The sequence below is a fragment of the Astatotilapia calliptera genome, chromosome 12 (assembly GCF_964374335.1).
Source record: "Astatotilapia calliptera chromosome 12, fAstCal68.1, whole genome shotgun sequence".
Classification (NCBI taxonomy): Eukaryota; Metazoa; Chordata; class Actinopteri; order Cichliformes; family Cichlidae; genus Astatotilapia; species Astatotilapia calliptera.
In genome coordinates, this window is record NC_137433.1 from 31,131,858 (window position 1) to 31,154,741 (window position 22,884).

Consider the following 22,884-nt stretch of genomic DNA (forward strand, 5'->3'; position numbering starts at 1 on the left):
GCACACACCTACATGAGACAAGCTGGTGTTACAGTAACAAGGCTAAGCTATCACTGAAAATATAATTCAATTCAATTCAATTTTATTTATATAGCGCCAAATCACAACATAAGTCGCCTCAAGGCGCTTCATAGATACAGAGAAAAACCCAACAATCATATGACCCCCTATGAGCAAGCACTTTGGCAACAGTGGGAAGGAAAAACTCCCTTTTAACAGGAAGAAACCTCCGGCAGAACCAGGCTCAGGGAGGGGCGGCCATCTGCTGCGACCGGTTGGGGTGAGAGAAGGAAGACAGGATAAAAGACATGCTGTGGAAGAGAGACAGAGGTTAATAACAGATATGATTCAATGCAGAGAGGTCTGTTAATACATAGTGAGTGAGAAAGGTGACTGGAAAGGAAAAACTCAATGCATCGTGGGAATCCCCCGGCAGCCTATGTCTATTGCAGCATAACTAAGGGAGGATTCAGGGTCACCTGATCCAGCCCTAACTATATGCTTTAGCAAAAAGGAAAGTTTTAAGCCTAATCTTAAAAGTAGAGATAGTGTCTGTCTCCTGAATCCAAACTGGAAGCTGGTTCCACAGAAGAGGGGCCTGAAAACTGAAGGCTCTCCCTCCCATTCTACTTTTAAATACTCTAGGAACAACAAGTAGGCCTGCAGAGCGAGAGCGAAGTGCTCTAATAGGGTGATATGGTACTACAAGGTCATTAAGATAAGATGGGGCCTGATTATTTAAGACCTTGTATGTGAGGAGCAGGATTTTGAATTCAATTCTGGACTTAACAGGAAGCCAATGAAGGGAAGCCAAAACAGGAGAAATATGCTCTGAATGCTACCAACACACTTGCTAACTCTAGTGTGATATAACGCCAAAGCAAGCTTACAATGAAGGTTACAATAGAGAATATACCGATTTTAAAAAGACCAAACACTGGACAGATGACAACCACATCAATACTTCCCTGCTGGGTCGTCATTGGTCGTCTCTTCTTTGAGACTGACAGACAAGTTGGAGGACCAGCGCCTCCAACTGGTGTGGAGTGTGCATCACAATTTCCTTACTGGTTAAATAAAAACCAGGTCTCACACTAACTAGTTTTTATTTTTTATTATGGCAGCTCCATATTCAGCATTCTTTATCCAGTATATCCACTTTGCCTCCTCTGCACATGTACAAACAATCAGTAAGTTGGTTTTATTCGTTTTTGTGGTTTCTTTTGCAATCCTCAATGGGAAATAGCTACAGAGGTCACTTTCTGTCAACCATATGTATGCAATAATATAAATAATATTCAGCTTAATGGAAGCTTTTATATGCCAATAGTTTTTTTAATAGCAGTGTTTTGTTAGTTTATCTAACACTGCTTCACCTAAGGCGTTCTTAACAATTGCCTGTTTCTTTCTTTTTTTGCACTTATTAAGGAAAAAGCACCCATGCTTTTTTGGTTAAAACCATATGTTGGAAAACCTCTTTGAACAAGCCCTGTAAGTCTACTTCACTTATTTTGTTCTTGTTAACATACAAAACAACCATGGAGTAGTAGTCAGTGTAAACTGATCGGATCCTAGAAATTTATTTCTGTTCATCTGGACCCAGCGTTTAGTAGAAACATTTTATCACTTATCTATGTGACTTCTTCAGTTTCAGCCGACTGCAGGCTTCACCAACTTTACAAACAATACGGCTGCATAATGACTAAAATAACACCAATAAGCCAGAAGCTTAGTTTCAATAAAAAAAAAATTCAAAGTGAGTAATAAGCTAAATAAGTCCTAAACAGATTCTTAAATTTACTTGTCAAGACAGGGTAGGGCTGTGGAATATGCAACATTATTGCATATGCAAAAAACATGTGACAAATGTAAGCAGCATTACAACTGAAACCTCACTGCTCTTGCTGAACAGTGCTGCACAGGGCCCTGTTCCAAAGGGCTTCGGAGTTGACGTAAAGCGGCGATGTATGTCGGCAACCTTCCGATTACAAGGCGAACTCCCAACTCTTGAGCCACGATCGCCCCAAAGACTACAATGAGAATAGAAACAGAGCAGTGTGGCTGGTTAAGTGGTGCAGTTGATAATGAGAAACATGCTTTCATTTTGTACTTTTTTAGTATGAGTACTATTCATTGTGAGATGAGGAATGGCTGCATTCACCGCATTATAAGATCGTGAAAGATAAACTCTTAAGCCCCTTCTCGTTTGAGAGATGGTCGTTCCTTTTTTACACAAACGGCCTCCTGCTTAAAGCAGGATATCTGCCTCGAAAGGATTTGCGCATCATGAACATATAAAGAGTGAATTTGAAACATATTGAGCAAAAAATGCTGTGAAGACGTGATATATGACACAAATCTAGATCCTTTATTTTTTTTCCTAGAATGTTTTAGCTTTCATCTTGTTGTAAAAGCCAGACCCTCTGCAAAAGTCTGCAACATCAGTATAAAATTTCTCTGGGATACCAAGGTGATATTGGTAAAACAAAGCTTTTCTTGCTTTCTTTGTGACCTGTGCAGCTCAGCAAGCATCGTCACTGCAAGCACGTGGCCAACTGCCTGCGATAGAAACCGAGCCTGAAAAAAGGATTTCTGTTATAAGTTTTTAATAACAATAGCGCCCATTTATTTAAATATGCGGTGCTATATAACACTTACAGTATGGAGGATTTGTTAATACCTTTCATTGGACATTATAATACCTATATCGCCGGCCATAAAAACAGAAAACAACACCATCACAAAAACAGAAAAGACTTTTAAAAGGGGGGCTTGGCGTTAAGGTATGAAATCTACGTACTTCCGGTTACTGTTTCCCCAGATTTCACAATGAACTAAGCGTGGAAGTAAAAAAAACAACAACAAAAAACTCCATACGTTTTCGTGAATATTAACAAACACATATTTTTTTTTATCAAATTGATAAAATTTAAAAAAATACAATTAAGAAATCCTAGTTCGTATTAAACCAAAATATCCTGTCGTTATATCGAATCTCGTGTAACTGCTGGTAAATAACATTATAACTGATATTTTAATTACTTACACAGCGGAGGTAGTTTTCAGGTAGTTTTATTTTGAAGGGTTGGTGAATTCTACGGAAGTGAAGATGTTTTGTTGCGGTGGGGGAAGCACAGGCCAGGGAGAGTCACACACGCTTGAAAAATGGCGGAAACGTGCTCCGTGTTCACGCGACTTCCAGCAGCGGTTCAAAACGGTGCCTCCTAAGCCTTGTCCTGTTTTTGTGTGCATGCGTGAGTAAAAACCTTGCGTGCATCGCGCACTTTAGCGAGTTGCACATCTCGGCATTTTGTTAAAATAGGTAGGATCTGTTTATTCGGTTGACTCGTTTTACGTCTCCTTCCTGTTGAATATGCTACACTGAAAGTTAAATAGAGGTGTTGAGTTCTTTGTGCTGCCATATTTAAAGATAATATTAGCAAAGCGTACAATCTCGCTCTCTCGCTCTCTTTAAGTATTCACTTGTGTGTATAACTTAATAACGGATAACGAAGTAGCGTCGGATTATGTTGTGCTGCTTCTGTGCCTTGAGAAAAATAATAATCTGTTTTTTCAGTTGTCTAGGTGTGTCACTTAATGTGTAAGGCTGTGGGTTAAAAGAGGCATGCAAGATGGAAAACGGTATGTATCACAGAGGTATGCAACGTCTTTGTGAATAGATACTGACCTATGCTGATCTATACTGGTCTGTTGCCTGCCCCCTCAGATACAGTGGAGTGCTCCACCTCTGGCCACATCAAGCAAGTCATCAGCCAAGCAGTCACTGAAGAATCCCAAGTCGAGGCTTTCCATTGTAGTCACTGTGTGCTGATCTTCGAATCCAAGGTGTACCTTTTTGAACACCTTTACAAGGTGCATGGCCTCAATACAGAAATTTCTCTCAGAGAGGCTGGTTTATCCCCTGGGACTGACAAAGCCAACACAGAGAGCAGCAGCAGGAGTTCAGGAGATAATTTTAAATGCCAGAGGTGTGATTTTAAAGCTTGTAGTTGGGATGGTTTAAGTGAACACGAGGAACTGTGTCACAAAACTTCAGAAAATCCTAACGTGTCAGGAGGTGTCATCATTTCAGAAAACCTCGACAGCACTTTAAGTGTCATTTCAGCAAACCAGAACAATGAAGCTGCAGGAACATCGGAAGATCCATCAGTTCTTTCAGATATTTCTACCTCAGAAGCAAACTGCACATTAAAGGACCTGAAAATTTTGCAGGAATCTCCTTCAAGCTCCTGTCCAAACAGTAGTGGTGTGTTTAAAGTCACAGCAAAGTCTGTGATAGATATCACCGGAAGTAAGTCGTACCCTTTTTTGCACACTGACTTGACTACTGATTTGACTAAAACTCCGGAACAATTCAGAAAGGAAACTGTTCCTGACAGTGCTGTGAAGAGATCCAGTGGTAAAAGTTTAAAAGGTCATCCTGTCAAAAAAGCCAAGTTGGATAACGAAGAGATGCTCACGGAAAAAGAAAATAGACAACAGTCATCCAGCAGCGAAGTCAGCGAAGATGAAGATGAGGCAGACGCGGCAAAAGTGTATTCTTGTAAACATTGTGACTACAGCGACGTGGGCATCAGGCGAATTTCTGCCCATTATCAAAGTGACCACCCTTATATCAGATACAATTCTGTCTACATTCAGGACGCAAGTGATCACAGTGCCACCTTTCGTTGCTTGGAGTGTCCAGTTGAGTTTTTAAGCACAGCTGACCTCAAGAGGCACTACTTGGAAAATCATCCAGATGCCCCAGATGTATTTGCCATGAAATCATGTGGCCTCAGTTTGGTTTTCAAATGCTTTCTTTGTAAATTTACTATCAATCTATTGAAGTCTTTGAAAGAACATTACAAGGCAAAGCATGCAACATATGAAGTGGAGAATTCCTTATTGTTCTGCAGATATTCAATGTCTGAATGCCAAGAGGAATCGTCTCAGCTGAGTCTAGATGTTCACTACCAAAAAAGCCACCCAGATGAAGTAATCACATTAGATAAAATCAAACAGTCCGCTTGTCCCACATCACATGCAGCATCAGAGATGACATCTGAGAAGTGTTCAGATTCTGTGATTGTAGTAGATCATTCAGAGACCACACCAGAAGCCTGTAAGAATCGTTCAGAATCTTCCCAAACCACGAAAGGGGAATCTTCGAAGTTTCCAACAAAATCCAGTAAAGAAATTACTACTGGACTGGACATTTCCTCATCCAGTTTACCAAATGAAACATTTTACTGCCAGTTCTGCAGTTACACAAGTACCGAGGTTAAGAGTATCCTTGGTCATCACTATGCAAAACATTCTATGGATGCACCAATAGGTACTGATGATGTCCTAGGGTACAGTGCTGAGATGCAGAAACGTCAGAGTGAATCTAAGATGTCAAAAAGTCCTTCATCTTCCCAATTTAATACTAGTAAACAAGTGAAGATGTGTAGGGAAAAAGAAGATCTGTATAAGGAGGATTACACAGCAGATGCCTCAGAAACAGGAGAGAGACAGAACAAGTCCTACGCATGTCCAGAAAACTTGTTTTACTGCCACAAATGCAACTTTGGAAATCCGTCTGTAAAAGGAGTAATTATCCATCAGGCTAAGGTTCATCGAAAGTGTAATTCCAGCACTAAGTGTGTTCTTGAATATACAGCTTTAATCCATGATGAAATCAGGAAAGCAAATGCAAAGGATTCCTCTTCTTCCCGTCTACCTCCTCCTATAATAAATGAAGGCGAAGAAAAAGCATTTTTTTGCCACTTTTGTAACTACAGGCATAGTACTTTGGATCGGGTAATGCGCCATTACAGCAAAACACATCATGGATTTAAGGCGAAGACTTCAGAAGTCCTTCTGCATACATCTAAGATCCACGATCAGGCACAGAAATCTCCTCTAACATCCACTCAAAATGAAGAAGCTGCTCAGGAAATCCTCAAGCTGAAAATGAAAAAGAAAAAAACAAGGAAGCATTCAAAGTCTTTGGTCATTTCAGCAACACCCTCAGTGACAACCCCACACACAAAGAGGTCCCTGAACTGTTACTCATACGCATGCGCATACAAAACTGACGTGATATATGCTCTGAAGACGCATTTAAGGAAAATTCACAAAGTAAAGCGTACAGTCACAGATATTTTAAGATATTATTTTAGACAAGGATCATTAAAGCGCGGCTATTATTGTGAATTCTGTGTTTTCAGACATGAAAAAGCTGCAGCAGTTTATGAGCACTACCAGGAACGCCACCTAGGACGTGTCCCCTGCGTTGAGTATGTAAATTCTCGGTTATATGCTGGTCCTGAAATTGTCCTTTCTAAAAAGAAGAAGCCTGATCTAGAGCAGAGTGGAGGCAATGGCACTGAAAACAGATTGCTATCCCAAAGATCCGGACAAAATAAAGCTGGTTTGTCTTGCAAAAGATGCTCTTTTAAATCTAAATCTTTGTCAGATCTGGCACACCATTACCGAATGGTTCATCCTTTGAATGCAAAACTTTCCAAGAAAACAAGCGCAAGCTGGCGGGTGGAAGACCAAAGTGACAGATCTCGCTCATTGTCCTCCAAAGTGTTCAAGTGCCTTTACTGCTCTGCAAATTTTAATAGCAAACAGGGTCTCCACATTCACTGTGGATTGAAACACCCGGAAGCTGTAATTGAAAGATATGAACAAGAACAAAAACCAAAACAGCAGCGCAAAAAAAGAAGGCATAAGACATTGAAGTCTAGCATAACAGCAGAAAAAAGCCTCTTGATCTACAAGTGTCCAAAGTGTCCATATGTGAATGTTAGCTCCCAAGGGACCCTCACTCACTGTCAAATGAAGCATCCAGCAATTGTAGTCTGGGCAGATGAACTTGAGACAGGTGAAGTCTTTGCATCAAACATGGTCAATTGTACTTTAGGAAGAAGTTCTAATGAAAGAGGGTACTTGTGTAAAAAATGTTCACAAATCCATGGATCACTGACAAAACTCAATGCTCACTGTAAGATGGTTCATCATGACAGAAAAGTGTATGAGCACACTGACACTGAAAGCCAGCCGGTTCACACATCTCGGGGCTCAGCACGGAAGGATGCCTCTGTGAAAAACAAAACTTCGAGAAGAGTAAAAATTGCGAAAAGTAGACAGGCTCCACAAACGGAAACTCCTGAGGCATCCCCATCAACTTTGCTGTCCGGCCTCCGCAGCAGCAAACAGTTGTACAAGTGCCAGATGTGCACCTATAAAGGACCGTATCGAAAATACCTCCAGCGCCACTACAAAAATTATCACAAATTGGATGCAGTCAGTATTTACAAACTTCTTGACAAATATAATAAGCGTAAATGGAACTCTCCCAGCAACGTACTTAAATCAGGCAACAGCACAAAGGTTAAATGTTTGAAATGTCCAGAATTAACATTCAAGTCGTCGCAGCTGCTCATTGACCACTATAGTACTTTTCACCGCTCAGAGTGGAAATTGGACTTTACTGTGTTGTCACTAGGATTGAGGAAAAAGAAAAACACAGGGGTTTACAAATGTGACCACTGCAACACACAATTAAATGGGATTCGAATGGTGTGTTATCACATGGATCGCCACAGAGCAAGGATGCTAGAGAAGGCCAAGGCTGCGCAGAGAAAGGAGTCGCTTATTAGTACAACACTAGAGCAAGAATCCAGCGAGGTAAGTTGACGCTGTAATTCCTGTCTACGCTCTTTGTCTTCTGATCTACTCGTGTTATTTGACCATTACTGTGATTTTTTTTTTTTTCCAGCCCTGCAGGCAAGATGAAATGACCACATTGGAAACTGTGAACGAGGTTAATCGTTGGAACGGGACACGAGTACAGAGCGCCGCTACATCAGAACTCTCTGATGTACAGCAGCCAGAACTAGAATCGAATGGAGACAAACACACGTGTAGACAGTGCGGCCGGATGTTTATGTCATTGAAAGGCTTGCATTCACATGAGCACAGCCACGCAGCCCTGGCAGCCATCAAGAAATTGGACAATAGCTCCACATCTGGATTAAAACACAAGTAAGAACTTTGGGCTTTTTTTATTGTTAAAAACTAAACTAAAAAAAAAGTAATAATGGCTAAATTTAGACTCATATATTAAAGCAGTCACACCATTTTGCCACGTTTTTTTTTTTGTTTTGTTTGTTTTTATTGTTGTTGTGGGCTCACTTAAAAAGTAACATAGCCAAATGGAAATTTTAGCAGTTGGTCTTGTTTAGTCTGAAAAAGTACAGTGCCTATCTGGGTATTGGAAAACCTTTGCAGAAAAGCTTCTTTATCTCAACATTTTCACTTCCTGGTTAAATAAAAAGTTAGACTCCCCTTTCCCGCTTTCCTCAATTCCACCTCTATCCACTCCTGTATAACTTTAAACTGCACAAGAAGACCGTTTCCTCATAAATCGAAACAATGGCTTTCTGACAAGAGAACCAAAGTCGAGAAATTATACCTCCTTTACAGATTTTAGGAGTTACTTCATCTACTCTCTGTTTGACTAATGTATCTTTCGCAGGCTTGTTGAAATTGAATTTTGATTGCTTTGTTCGTTAAAGCAAGTCCCAAACACCCCAAGCTGTATTTTTTGTGAGAGTTGAATGATTGTGAACCTTTTTTTTTTTTTCTTTTTACCTCACCAGCATTAGCAAATATCTCATCCACAAATCTGGAACTCTGAGACCTTTTCTGTGTAGTTGCTGTACCTATCGGACAACAATCTTTGGCCTCTGGAGGAGTCATTTTATGAAAAAGCATAATGGTAAGAACTCATTTGTAAGATCACCAGTGGTATCTTATGAGCATTAAGTGTCAAATGCATTGACTTTGATCTGCGAACATTGATTTCAAAATCACCAGAATTTTTAAAATTAGTCTTTTGTTGTAGATTATTAGCATAAGTTTTCTGTATGCTGGATTTGGTCAAGTTAATATGAGTTGTCACAGGTGCATTTTATATTAGAAGCTGACTTTAACTGTTCAGACTGGGATGGTTTTGGCTTAGTTTTAAAGACAGCCACATCTTTCACAAGAAGGGGTTTGAGAGATTTCGTGTGGCTTTATGTCTGCGTTTATGTCTTTCCTTTTTCATTTGGTTATTCTTTTGCTGAATGCTTAGATCTCATCATGGCTGCAGCTGAGACTGAAGACAAAGATGAGAGTGAAGAGAGGTTTAAGGAGTCCTCTAATTCATCAGAGAAAATGAACAGCTTGCCTGAAATTGATGAGCGACCTGAACTGATTAAAGGCAAGTCATATCTCATGTTTTTTTGTGTGTGTGTGTTTGTTTGTTTGTTTGTTTTTTAAACTTGGTCTTGGTTTTCATAAAACAAACAGTTTTTGGTTTTGTAGCAGTACTAACAGACTGTGGGTCCTTGAAACTTTGACAGGATCTCTGTACTTGGAGCCCCCAGATGTGCGGCGCCAGTTAAACCACTACACCATGATGGCACAGAGCAGCATCAAATCTAAAGTGAACGTGCAACTTTCAAAATTACCTGAGAACAGCGTGCTTCACTGTGAGTTCTGCAATTTCAGCACTGGACACCTGTCTAGTATCCGGCGGCACTGCCTAAATCGGCATGGAAAGAAAATCCTCAGATGTAAAGACTGCAACTTTTTCACAGGTTTAAGGTAAGGTGCTGTAAGAGTTTGTAGTTTTGTGTGTACAAAAGATTTTTGGCTTTTTTTTTCTTTAATAAAATTTAGTGTGTTGCTAAAAATCTGCAAATTGTACTACTTAGCTTTAACTATTTAGCTTTTGTATTTGAAAATGGAAAATGTACACAAATGATATTCTGGGATTGAAAACTTCGAAAATATTTTTATGTAAATATTAGGGCTGCTCAATTAATCGAATTTTAATCACGATTACGATCTGGGCTTTCAACGATCATTAAAAATGACTGAGCCGATTATTAGCCCCTCCCTCGTGCTTTACTCTCGCGCTGCTTCGTGTGGCAAATCGAGCGCACCTCTCTGCATTTCGAACACGTGTCACAACAATTAAGAGGACCCGAGGGAAGCTCCGAAAGCTAAGCAGAAGTTATTTGGAGAGGAGAGTGACTGCTGTTGGTTGAAAAGAGAGGTAAAAAAAACTTCAGTGGTGTGGAAACATTATGGGTTGGCGGAGTCAGACGTGGATCAAGTAGACATAGTGTGTAAACTTTGCTACAGTGTCGTAGCTGCACCACAGAGCAACACTGCAAAGTTCACTAAACATAGATGTTTACATTTTTCATTTATTTTTTATATTGCAAACATTTGCACTGTTATCAGTATTTGCACACTATTTTATATTATTTTTTGACAATCTTTAAAGTCATTATTCAATACATTGTTATTGTTAAATAAATATCGTCAAATAATCGAGATCTCAATTTCAGTGAAAATAATTGTGATTATAATTTTTGCCATAATCGAGCAGCCCTAGTAAATATTCGTTTTCACATTTGTTTTAAATGTTGCATTTATTCTCGCATTTGCATTCAGGATGAGTAATAATTGATACTTTTAATTCTGCATCATCACACATGCGCAGGATCTGACTAGTTTCTATAGTCAGGTGACATAATGCATTCCTGGTTTGCCTCAAGGAGGAGACACAAATCCCTTTGGGGTGGCATCGGGAAGAGAACCTGGCATAAAAGTGTGCTAAATCAAACATGCCGCGCTATCTGCTGTTTGAACCCTTTTTGAAGAAGAAGCTTCTTTTATTCAAATTTAGACATTGTTGTCAATTATTTTAAATGTATGGGAATAACTTGGATGAGTTTTATGAGGTATTTGACTTGACAGACATCTTGAATTTGTCATTTCTACTCATTACTCAACACGAGTTGTCACCAAACACCGACAGATTTGCAATGTTATCACTGATTTCTCCTGTTGTCATTAGGAAAACTCTGGAAATGCACATGGAGACGGGTCACTCTACCTGCCAGTCAAAGCCTACTCATCAGAAGGACCTCTGCTGCCCTTTCTGTCTGTACCAAACTAAGAACAAGAACAACATGATTGATCACATTGTCTTGCATCGTGGTATGTTGGAGCATTTGCAGGATTTGTAGGAACGTGTTCTGCTTTCCGATACCTGACGCTGTCACATAAGCATTCCCTTTTTTCCTTTTTTTTTCTTTACAGAGGAACGTGTAGTGCCAATAGAGGTTCGTCGCCCCAAACTGTCACGTTGCCATCAAGGCATCATCTTTGGGTCAAAAAAGGTATTCTCTTTAACTGATGGGCGGACGGTGCTCTTGTTCTACACACTGCTGTCATAACCATGAAGATTTAGAAAATCAAGAGAAAATGAAGTTGAATGAAGAATGAAGTTATTTAAGCCTATAAGAAACGTAAGCAGCAATTAGATGTCAGACGTCAACATGTCTGATATTTGAAGGGAGTAGCCAACGAAAGAGAGTGGGAGCATACATCCTAAAAATATGAATAGATATAAAAATGAACAAAGAATTCATCAGAATGACATTTTTAAATGTCAACCATGCATCTTGCTTAGTAGCACTGCATCACTTTCACAAGCTACATATAGACAGTGGACTTACTTTTGCAAAAGAATGGTTTTATTCACATATCACATTGGCTACAGAGACATTGGCACTGGGCCATTTGATTCCTTTAGTCTAAATGTTTTTGTAGTCCAAAAACTTTGCCACAAATCGGTTTAATATTGATTAAGGTTGCACCTAATGGAGTGATGCAGTGCATATCCTACCCCAATTCCTTGGCTATTAAAAAGTGCTACATTTACAGGGATTAAACCATAAGTAATGTCAAAGATGGACATGGACAACTACTGTGACACGATCCGTTGGTTTCTGAAATTGTGTTTTGATGCCCCAAGATTAGCATTTTCACCACAACCATCTTAGTTTCAAAGTAGGGCTGGGCGATATGGCCTAAAATCCATATCATGGTATAATTTGAAGCATGTGCGGTAACGATATATATCAGGATATATTCTTTTCTTCTGTATAACGTATTTTACACACTATAAGGCACACTTAAAATCCTTTAATTTTCTCAAAAATCGACAGTGTGCCTTATGTATGAATTCTGGTTGTGCTTACTGACCTCAAACCGATTTTGTGTTACACGGTGCGTAGAAATCAAAAAATGTTTTAGTACGACTTTGGAGAGCTATGAAAGCGCACCGCTTGATGGATTGCCGGAGCATTACGGCTGCCGTAGTCAGGAGCCTTGCGGAGTAATCCAAAACTCCGTCCACTTCAGGTCCCAAAGTCAAACACTGCAGCGTCACTGAGAGTTACAAACTATCGCAATTCTTTCATCTTTAATAAAATGATCAGCGTTTCTGCTCTACCAGGTGTAACAATTAAGTTTAACATCCAGGCATCCATGAAAACAGAATCTATTAAATTGAATGGAGTTAGAAGTTAGCAGGAAATTTGCTCGCTAGCTTCCACCTAAACATCATATAGCATGTTCTGACTGAGAGATTTCTGAAAAAATTAAAATGTACAGCTCTGCTATCACTTCCAACATAAATGAAGACAGAAAACTAAACAGCAGTGACATTTGTAAGGTTACTGAAGTTGGGCTAGCTGGTATATAATGATGTCCTACGTGATTGCTAGCGACACAGCTACGTTAGCATAACATTAGCACAGTGAAGCTGAAGGATGAATGCCAACTTTTTCCCACTCGATAAAAGTTAACGTGAGGGTTTCTAGTGGTTAGGGACAAATGCAATTGCATGGCAGGATGCTGTAAACGGACCAAACTTCAGTCAGGAGAACAACTGAGATAATCCATCCACAATACGAGGTTAGTCATTAATATACTGCAACAACATGGGAATATAGCAGCTGCGAGAGAATTCAGCATTAACAGTGGGGCAAAAAAGTATTTAGTCAGCCACCGATTGTGCAAGTTCCCCCACCTAAAATGATGACAGAGGTCAGTAATTTGCACCAGAGGTACACTTCAACTGTGAGAGACAGAATGTGAAAAAAAATCCATGAATCCACATGGTAGGATTTGTAAAGAATTTATTCGTAAATCAGGGTGGAAAATAAGTATTTGGTCAATAACAAAAATACAACTCAATACTTTGTAACATAACCTTTGTTGGCAATAACAGAGGTCAAACGTTTACTATAGGTCTTTACCAGGTTTGCACACACAGTAGCTGGTATTTTGGCCCATTCCTCCATGTAGATCTTCTTGAGAGCAGTGATGTCTTGGGGCTGTCGCCGAGCAACACGGACTTTCAACTCCCGCCACAGATTTTCTATGGGGTTGAGGTCTGGAGACTGGCTAGGCCACTCCAGGACTTTCAAATGCTTCTTACGGAGCCACTCCTTTGTTGCCCGGGCGGTGTGTTTTGGATCATTGTCATGTTGGAAGACCCAGCCTCGTTTCATCTTCAAAGTTCTCACTGATGGAAGGAGGTTTTGGCTCAAAATCTCACGATACATGGCCCCATTCATTCTGTCCTTAACATGGATCAGTCGTCCTGTCCCCTTGGCAGAAAAACAGCCCCATAGCATGATGTTTCCACCCCCATGCTTCACAGTAGGTATGGTGTTCTTGGGATGCAACTCAATATTCTTCTTCCCCCAAACACGACAAGTTGAGTTTATACCAAAAAGTTCTACTTTGGTTTCATCTGACCACATGACATTCTCCCAATCCTCTGCTGTATCATCCATGTGCTCTCTGGCAAACTTCAGACGGGCCTGGACATGCACTGGCTTCAGCAGCGGAACACGTCTGGCACTGCGGGATTTGATTCCCTGCCGTTGTAGTGTGTTACTGATGGTGACCTTTGTTACTTTGGTCCCAGCTCTCTGCGGGTCATTCACCAGGTCCCCCCGTGTGGTTCTGGGATCTTTGCTCACCGTTCTCATGATCATTTTGACCCCACGGGATGAGATCTTGCGTGGAGCCCTAGATCGAGGGAGATTATCAGTGGTCTTGTATGTCTTCCATTTTCTGATGATTGCTCCCACAGTTGATTTTTTCACACCAAGCTGCTTGCCTATTGTAGATTCACTCTTCCCAGTCTGGTGCAGGTCTACAATACTTTTCCTGGTGTCCTTCGAAAGCTCTTTGGTCTTGGCCATGGCGGAGTTTGGAGTCTGACTGTTTGAGGCTGTGGACAGGTGTCTTTTATACAGATGATGAGTTCAAACAGGTGCCATTCATGCAGGTAACGAGTGGGGGACAAAAAAGCTTCTTACAGAAGACGTTACAGGTCTGTGAGAGCCAGAGATTTTCCTTGTTTGAGGTGACCAAATACTTATTTTCCACCCTAATTTACGAATAAATTCTTTACAAATCCTACCATGTGAATTCATGGATTTTTTTTTTTTCACATTCTGTCTCTCACAGTTGAAGTGTACCTCTGGTGCAAATTACTGACCTCTGTCATCATTTTAAGTGGGGGAACTTGCACAATCGGTGGCTGACTAAATACTTTTTTGCCCCACTGAATGAATCAATGGGACGGAAGTGGAGGAGTGGAGTTTTTGACTATCCCCATATTCCAAAAGTGCTTTGTCTCTTTGCTATTACTGTCGCTCAGTAAAAATTGCAGATGATGTTGTTTTTAGTCGCTGCAATGCTTTCAACCAAAACAGGCGCAGCTTGATGACACCATCAACATACGCTATCGCGGTAGAGCGGTATAGTCAAAATCTCTACCGTTAGCCAAATTTATATAGTTTCTACCGTATACCGTTTATACCGCCCACTTCTATTTCAAAGAATAAGATGTGGTGAGAAGGAGAGGGGCTGACAGTGAAACTGCTATCTCTATGCAGTAAGCAGACAAAAGATAATCCAACATTTTTAAGCAATTTAAACATGATTTGCAAAATAGTTGTAGTAATATTTTATTCAGTATGCTTCCAAAATCAGTGACTAAGCCCATAAACTCACAAGGAAAGTGTTTACTATGTCATGTCTGTCTTCCCATAAACTATAGGACTGGGAGTCTTATCTCAACCCCATAACTCCAAGTGTATTATATTGGATAAATGAGTTTTTGAGGCTTCTACATCATCAGTGCCCCACCCCAATATAATGTGATGGAAAAGTGTATCATAATTTGGACCTTGATTCTGTCTATGCAGGTCATGAAGAATCATGAACTCGTGGGTCAGGGGAGCCTTGATCAGCTGGAGGCAAGCGTTGATAATGTGCCAGTAACAGAAGAAGAAGAGGAACATTTGTCTAACATGGACCAGCTAGATAAAGACAGAGAAGATGTAGAAATGGAGGACCTTTTTGCAGACTGTGATGAGGTTCCACAAACTGAGAACCTGGAAGAAAACTATACCACAGAGAAAAGTGCACTCCAGATCAGGGAATGCCAGGAAACCAACGGAGAAAGTCCTGGCGAGACTTCCGAATCAGACATTCAACATGAAAATGCCAAACCAAACTCTACTGTCCAACAAGAGCTGCAAAAACAAGCGGAGCTTGTCCTGCTAGAGACTGCAAGAGAACAGGAGACAGGAAAAGTGGAACAAAGTGTAACAGAAGTGAAAATTACAGATACCCCATGTGAGGATTACGGCGATCCAGAGGAAGAGAGGCAGACAAATGAAAACCAAGCCCAACCTGAATTCACAGAATCTGGAGACAAACAACAAATGGAGACAGGAAATGTGGAACAAAGTGTAACAGAAGTGAAAATTACAGATACCCCATGTGAGGATTACGGCGATCCAGAGGAAGAGAGGCAGACAAATGAAAACCAAGCCCAACCTGAATTCACAGAATCTGGAGACAAACAACAAATGGAGACAGGAAATGTGGAACAAAGTGTAACAGAAGTGAAAATTACAGATACCCCATGTGAGGATTACGGCAATCCAGAGGAAGAGAGACAGACATATGAAAACCAAGCCCAACCTGAATTCACAGAATCTGGAGACAAACAACAAATGGAGACAGGAAATGTGGAACAAAGTGTAACTGAAGTGAAATCTACAGATACCCCATGTGAGGATTACGGCAATCCAGAGGAAGAGAGACAGACATATGAAAACCAAGCCCAACCTGAATTCACAGAATCTGGAGACAAACAACAAATGGAGACAGGAAATGTGGAACAAAGTGTAACAGAAGTGAAATCTACAGATACCCCATGTGAGGATTACGGCAATCCAGAGGAAGAGAGACAGACATATGAAAACCAAGCCCAACCTGAATTCACAGAATCTGGAGACAAACAACAAATGGAGACAGGAAATGTGGAACAAAGTGTAACAGAAGTGAAAATTACAGATACCCCATGTGAGGATTACGGCGATCCAGAGGAAGAGAGGCAGACAAATGAAAACCAAGCCCAACCTGAATTCACAGAATCTGGAGACAAACAACAAATGGAGACAGGAAATGTGGAACAAAGTGTAACAGAAGTGAAATCTACAGATACCCCATGTGAGGATTACGGCGATCCAGAGGAAGAGAGGCAGACAAATGAAAACCAAGCCCAACCTGAATTCACAGAATCTGGAGACAAACAACAAATGGAGACAGGAAATGTGGAACAAAGTGTAACAGAAGTGAAAATTACAGATACCCCATGTGAGGATTACGGCGATCCAGAGGAAGAGAGGCAGACAAATGAAAACCAAGCCCAACCTGAATTCACAGAATCTGGAGACAAACAACAAATGGAGACAGGAAATGTGGAACAAAGTGTAACAGAAGTGAAATCTACAGATACCCCATGTGAGGATTACGGCGATCCAGAGGAAGAGAGACAGACAAATGAAAACCAAGCCCAACCTGAATTCACAGAATCTGGAGACAAACAACAAATGGAGACAGGAAATGTGGAACAAAGTGTAACTGAAGTGAAATCTACAGATACCCCATGTGAGGATTACGGCGATCCAGAGGAAGAGAGACAGACAAATGAAAACCAAGCCCAACCTGAATTCACAGAATCTGGAGACAAACAACAAATGGAGACAGGAAATGTGGAACAAAGTGTAACAGAAGTGAAATCTACAGATACCCCATGTGAGGATTACGGCAATCCAGAGGAAGAGAGACAGACATATGAAAACCAAGCCCAACCTGAATTCACAGAATCTGGAGACAAACAACAAATGGAGACAGGAAATGTGGAACAAAGTGTAACAGAAGTGAAATCTACAGATACCCCATGTGAGGATTACGGCGATCCAGAGGAAGAGAGGCAGACAAATGAAAACCAAGCCCAACCTGAATTCACAGAATCTGGAGACAAACAACAAATGGAGACAGGAAATGTGGAACAAAGTGTAACTGAAGTGAAATCTACAGATACCCCATGTGAGGATTACGGCGATCCAGAGGAAGAGAGACAGACAAATGAAAACCAAGCCCAACCTGAATTCACAGAATCTGGAGACAAACAACAAATGGAGACAGGAAATGTGGAACAAAGTGTAACAGAAGTGAAAATTACAGATACCCCATGTGAGGATTACGGCGATCCAGAGGAAGAGAGACAGACATATGAAAACCAAGCCCAACCTGAATTCACAGAATCTGGAGACAAACAACAAATGGAGACAGAAAATGATTTCAAAGTGGATGAAGAAACACCAGCTGAAAAGCAAGACGTTAAAGCACTTGAGCATAAAACACTGAACATTGAGGCAAAGGTAGAAGATGACATACTGCGTCATATCTTACAGTTGGCCAATGATGACAGCAAGATGCATAACAAGGCAGATGAGGGTAAAACGGTCAAGATGGAGAAGGGCACTGAGGCAAGTGATATCCCATTAGCTGAAGAGAGCAACTTCCCTTTGTTCCAGAATCCAAAGAATCAAGTTGGTATAGAGGCAAATTCAGCCTTAACAAAGCTAAATATTGCACATGTAAATAACACGAGGACAGAGGAGAGTTTAAAAATTGAAAGACATATGTTAACCCTCCCGCCCACTTGTGCACAACTTAAGATGATCACCGGTGATATTTTAGGTGTCTCGTTTACAAAATTAAAGCAGGAAGAAGTGCACACTCAGCAAAGCAGTGAACAGGAACCTAAACCTTGCACAGAAATACCAGTACTTGAGAAAGAATGTCTGAAGAAGGAAGTGCACTCTCCTGAATGCTTCAAGGAGGAAGAAGAGAAAGGTCCTTTCGAGCAGAAGCAAAACCAAGAATCTGAGATGCTCACAGAAGACGAGGAACGACACCAAGATCAGGCGCCTGGTGACCACGACGGGATGAAGGATGATGATTGTCTGCAAGAGCCTGAAGGTAAAAAGAAATTATGAGTGAATTGAAATATTAGTTTTTGTGCATTTTTGTAAGCAAAATGCAGAAGCAGTGTGGAAAAACTAAATCTTTGCGTCTATAGGATGTAAGAAGGTAAGTAACAGCCAGATGCTACAATCATCAGCAAGTATGGTGACCTCTGTAAAAACAAATGAATTGAAATATTAGTTTTTGTGCATTTTTGTAAGCAAAACACATATTTTAAGTACACTTAAAAGTACACTCTTAAGTACACTTTAACACTTGTTTAAAGTACAGAAAAAGAGATGGTAAATGCAGATATTGGGCAACATCAATGATAGAGTTATGAAAATAAAAGTGCTCCCTCTTTGAATTGTAAGGTTTTATGTGTCAGGACTTTAGATAAGTACAATTAAAGATGAACTATTATGTCATTAATAATTTAACAAAAAATGAGCCAAAATGCAGAAGCAGTGTGGAAAAACTAAAAAAGCCATCTTTGCTGCGTCTATAGGATGTAAGAAGGTAAGTAACAGCCAGATGCTACAATCATCAGCAAGTATGGTGACCTCTATGAAAACAAATTGTCTGGCAGTTCATTGATCTGATTCACATGTGTGATAAAACAATGCACAAGGCGAAGATGCTCAGACAAACCAAAGAAATATATGTAGAAGAGCTACATCTGAGACTCTAAAGGCTTCAATAGCGATGTCTAGCGATACTGCAAAGCATCACGTTTGGAGAAAACCAAACAGGATAACAGCACAAGCTGTTCACCTCCACACTTGCCTTTGTTTTACTCGTGTGCTGTGTAGATCACAGCTGTATCCACACCTGGGCATTTGTTATGCAGATGTTGTGGCAAACCTTCTGGCACCTACTTATACAGTACAGGGAATAGGGCTGCCACGATTAGTCGACTAGTCACGATTACGTCGACTATCAAAATCATCGACGACTGATTTAATAGTCGACGCGTCGTTTGAAGCTTTGTAAGATCACAAAAGACGCAGGAATAAGTAGTAGGATTTAAGAGTGTAATAACGGACTGATACAGAAGATGGCAGCACTGCATGTACAAGGATGCCAGCTGCCGTTAAACCCCGAAGAAGAAGAAGAAGCAGTGTCCCAGAATTCATAGCGCAGCCCAGCTCAAACGGCGGCAGCTAGTTAGTTTTAATATTACTCTTATTATTCTTTCTGGGTCACAAAATAAAGGTTTAACATATGTTCAGGCGAGAATGTAGCTGTGTAAACCTCAAATATCTGCTCAGTTTATCAAGACACCACATATTTTCAAAAGCGCTCCGACGTTTTCGGAGACGTCTGTTACCCACTAGCTCGATAGCGAGCCGGGGGCTAGGCTCACTAGTGCCCTGAGACCCACCGCTGTCTTTCGCTACTCAGGTTAAACATATATAAGTCACTTAGATAACTTAACAATGTTATTGTTTAGCTTTTTTTAGTATTTTATTTGTTCCTGAGTAAATCAGTTTGGGTGAGATTAAAGTTATAGTTTTTACATAGCTGAATAAACGTCAAGCAGACAGCTGATTATCAGAAGTGTGAGATTCTCGAGAATATACTCCAGTGTCCTGTTATATTTTAGATAGCAAGGAGTTTATTAAACTTCACCGAAACAATCTGCAAATTTCATTAAAATTTAATAAACTACCATCTTGTCTTTATTTTTAGTTGGCACAGACCTTAAACACTTAAAGCTGTAAGCTAATGGTAGTTGTATAAGAGCAGATGCTGCTGGTGCAATAAGATGTACTTTTACGTCCAGTGGACGCATGATCTGATTAGTCGACTAATTGCAAAAATAATCTTTGACTAGTCGACTATCAAAATAATCGTTTGTGGCAGCCCTAACAGGGAATACTACCTGCACGAACCAGTCATCATCAGGTATTAATCTTGATTTCACTCTGCCATTACAAATTACATAAACATATGGGACAGTTTTCATGCTATATCCTCCGAACCTTTCGTAAGTGAATATTCTCTAGGGTGTACAGATGTATGAATCAAGCCTGTTCAGAGTTAGGATGTTGTATAAAATATAAATAATGCAGCATGCAGTGATTTGTATGGTATCTCTATGGTATTTATTTTAAAAAAATATTTAAAACCCCTCTCTCTTCTATAACAAGTTACAGAAAGTTGGCACCTTTAAAAAGAATGAGGACCTGTGACCAGAGCAGTACATTTTTGGATACTTTAAGAAGGTGCAGTTCATGCTTAGCACATATTTCAAAATCAAGTATCCGTGATGGTATCCAGGCATCGATTACCTTCAAAGGTATCACTAATGCTTAATAGTATCTACTAGGTTTAGAACAACAGAGACAACGGCTTTTTTAAGAAAGATCATATTTACATAAGAAAGAACACATTTGCATCATGAAATTAGAAATATAACAATGTAGAACATAAAATCGTCATTTGAATTTAGTACCAAATCACAAAAGTGAGGTCTTTAAGTTGTAAGGCAATGACCCTACAGTATTAGAGAGAAAACCACAACAATCAGATGATACCCTATGGGCAAAGCACTTGGTGATGGTGGGAAGGTAACCCTCCCTTTTAACAGGAAGAAGCCTCCAGGGAGGGACAGATGTCTGCCACAACGGTTGGGAGATGAGGTGAAACTCCTGAGCAATTTATCTTGCTCTTTCAATTATATAAGCTATGTTCTGATCTTTGATAGGATTAGAACACAGCACAGTCCCTTCAGTTTTCAAACGCGTACAGGGTTGTAAACACAGTGGCAAAAATGTTCCTAATCACACTTTTGTGAAATATGTCAAACTCAAAACGACCATGTGTTTTTCAATAAAACAATCTCTGTTGCTTGAAGCATTCAACCACATCACGTGGTTTTAGCAGCCTGTTGACTTTGTTTCGTTTCCAAGAATTGTTATGTTGTTGCCTAACCTTTCAGATGCCGTTTCCAAGAATCAACTTTGTGTGATCACAGCTCTAGAACAGCTAATGTACTAAAAAGACTCTGATATGAATGTCAGAGGCCATTTCTTCACCATTATAGATGAACTCTTAGCCTAAGTTAGACATAATGTTTTTACATCTAAAGTAAAAACATTATATGTATACAGATATCCTATTTAATCACAGCAATATCTCTTTCACTTTCAGACTGTTCTTGGCAGTGTCCACTTTGATGCTGCTCACCCAGAGAATCACCTCTGTGTCTTTGGACCTTCAGGAGAAACGAGTCGTACTGACACCATCCAAAAGGCAGACTTGTGTCACGCTTCTCCCTCTAATCAACTACATCCTCAATTTTACCACACTGCTTGGTGGTCCTTTGGATTCCTATGGACAATTCATTACTCTAATGGAGGGGATCAACCTCACCTCGCCACCCAGTCCTCTAGGTGTAGTTTTCCTAAAGCTGATGCAAGTATTAATGCTAGAGTGGGTTAGATTTTATCTTGTCTTTTTTCTGAAACATCTTATCCATGATTTCAACCCTGGCATCCTCTATGGCAGTGGTTCCCAAACTTTTTTTGCTGGGCCCCCCTTTGTTTTACAGAAAAGTGTTCTTCGCCCCCTCCCCCTTGCTCGCGCACTCACACACGCACGCACGCACTAACACATCCTCCAACCACACACACCCACGCACGCACGCACTAACACATCCTCCAACCACACACACCCACGCACGCACGCACGCACTAACACATCCTCCAACCACACACACCCACACCCACGCACGCACGCACGCACTAACACATCCTCCAACCACACACACCCACACCCACGCACGCACGCACGCACTAACACATCCTCCAACCACACACACCCACACCCACGCACGCACGCACTAACACATCCTCCAACCACACACACCCATATTTTGCTCAATTGCGGTTTATTTCACACCTCAAACATTTAGTAAACAATTGAGCAAATACAAGTAATCTGCAGGTAGTAAGCAGGGTTTTAATAGTTTTGCAATTTTCATTAGTTTTTATTTTATATTTAGTTTTGACTTCAGATTTTCAATTTTATATCAGTTTTAATTAGTTTTTACCAATTGTTTGCTAGTTTAGTTTTTATTTTGTTGAAAATCCTTATTTTCAGTTTAGTTTTGATTAGTTTCAGTTATAGTTTTAGTTGTGTTTGCAATAATTAAGTGTAACAAAATCCCAGTTTCATCATATCAGTCATTCTCTTCTGCTTATCCTTGAGTATGTTGCGATTCCAGCTACCATCGGGATGCATCACGCTGCCTTGCCTGGGGTTAGCTTCTGTTTTCTGGGGATGAGGGTTGAGTGTGCTCCCTTACATTCTCAAGGTAAGCTAGGTTAGCCTTCTTGTGTGAGCTTTTCAAGTGCACTTTAAGGTTTGTGGGAATTTTTTCCCCTTTAGAAATGTCCCTCATAATTTGTCTCTTTCCACTACAAGACACTTGCTTTATCCAAAACAGTCGTATTCAAAGTAATCCCAAATTGGAATCTGGCGCTTTCTCCTGACATGATTCTGCGCGTGGACGGAGCAGCAACACAGACGACTCGACTAACGTACTGCCACCTGCTGGCATAATTAGACAGCAAAAAAAATCTGGAAACTAAACTTCATTTTCACCCTTGACTATTGTATGACACG

The 22,884-nt window shown here is 40.4% G+C and overlaps 1 protein-coding gene and 1 long non-coding RNA gene across 6 annotated transcripts in view; one reads left to right on the forward strand and one right to left on the reverse strand.

The window, feature by feature from the left end:
- Positions 1-1,564: 1,564 nt before the first annotated feature.
- LOC145432452 (uncharacterized) lies at positions 1,565-2,775 on the reverse strand. Its single transcript, XR_013912745.1, has 3 exons — positions 2,659-2,775; positions 2,513-2,577; positions 1,565-2,030 (listed from the first exon to the last, which is right to left on the reverse strand). It is a non-coding gene; the product is annotated as an uncharacterized LOC145432452 (long non-coding RNA).
- A 348-nt stretch (positions 2,776-3,123) lies between these two features.
- Positions 3,124-22,884, forward strand: part of LOC113032965 (zinc finger protein 462-like) — a 43,122-nt gene continuing 23,361 nt past the window's right edge. The window contains exons 1-11 of one of the 5 annotated variants that reach the window (XM_080309375.1): positions 3,124-3,254; positions 3,578-3,642; positions 3,728-7,683; positions 7,775-8,040; positions 8,658-8,776; positions 9,134-9,262; positions 9,405-9,648; positions 10,913-11,055; positions 11,158-11,237; positions 15,132-18,267; positions 21,409-21,951. In XM_080309375.1, coding sequence (XP_080165501.1) covers positions 3,633-3,642; positions 3,728-7,683; positions 7,775-8,040; positions 8,658-8,776; positions 9,134-9,262; positions 9,405-9,648; positions 10,913-11,055; positions 11,158-11,237; positions 15,132-18,267; positions 21,409-21,434 — 8,109 coding nt within the window. In that variant the 5' untranslated portion in view covers positions 3,124-3,254; positions 3,578-3,632 and the 3' untranslated portion in view covers positions 21,435-21,951. Of the gene's footprint in view, positions 3,323-3,577; positions 3,643-3,727; positions 8,041-8,657; positions 8,777-9,133; positions 9,263-9,404; positions 9,649-10,912; positions 11,056-11,157; positions 11,329-15,131; positions 18,268-21,408; positions 21,952-22,884 lie in introns of those variants that run through there. The other 4 variants (XM_080309373.1, XM_080309374.1, XM_080309378.1 and 1 more) reach the window with 4 other exon arrangements.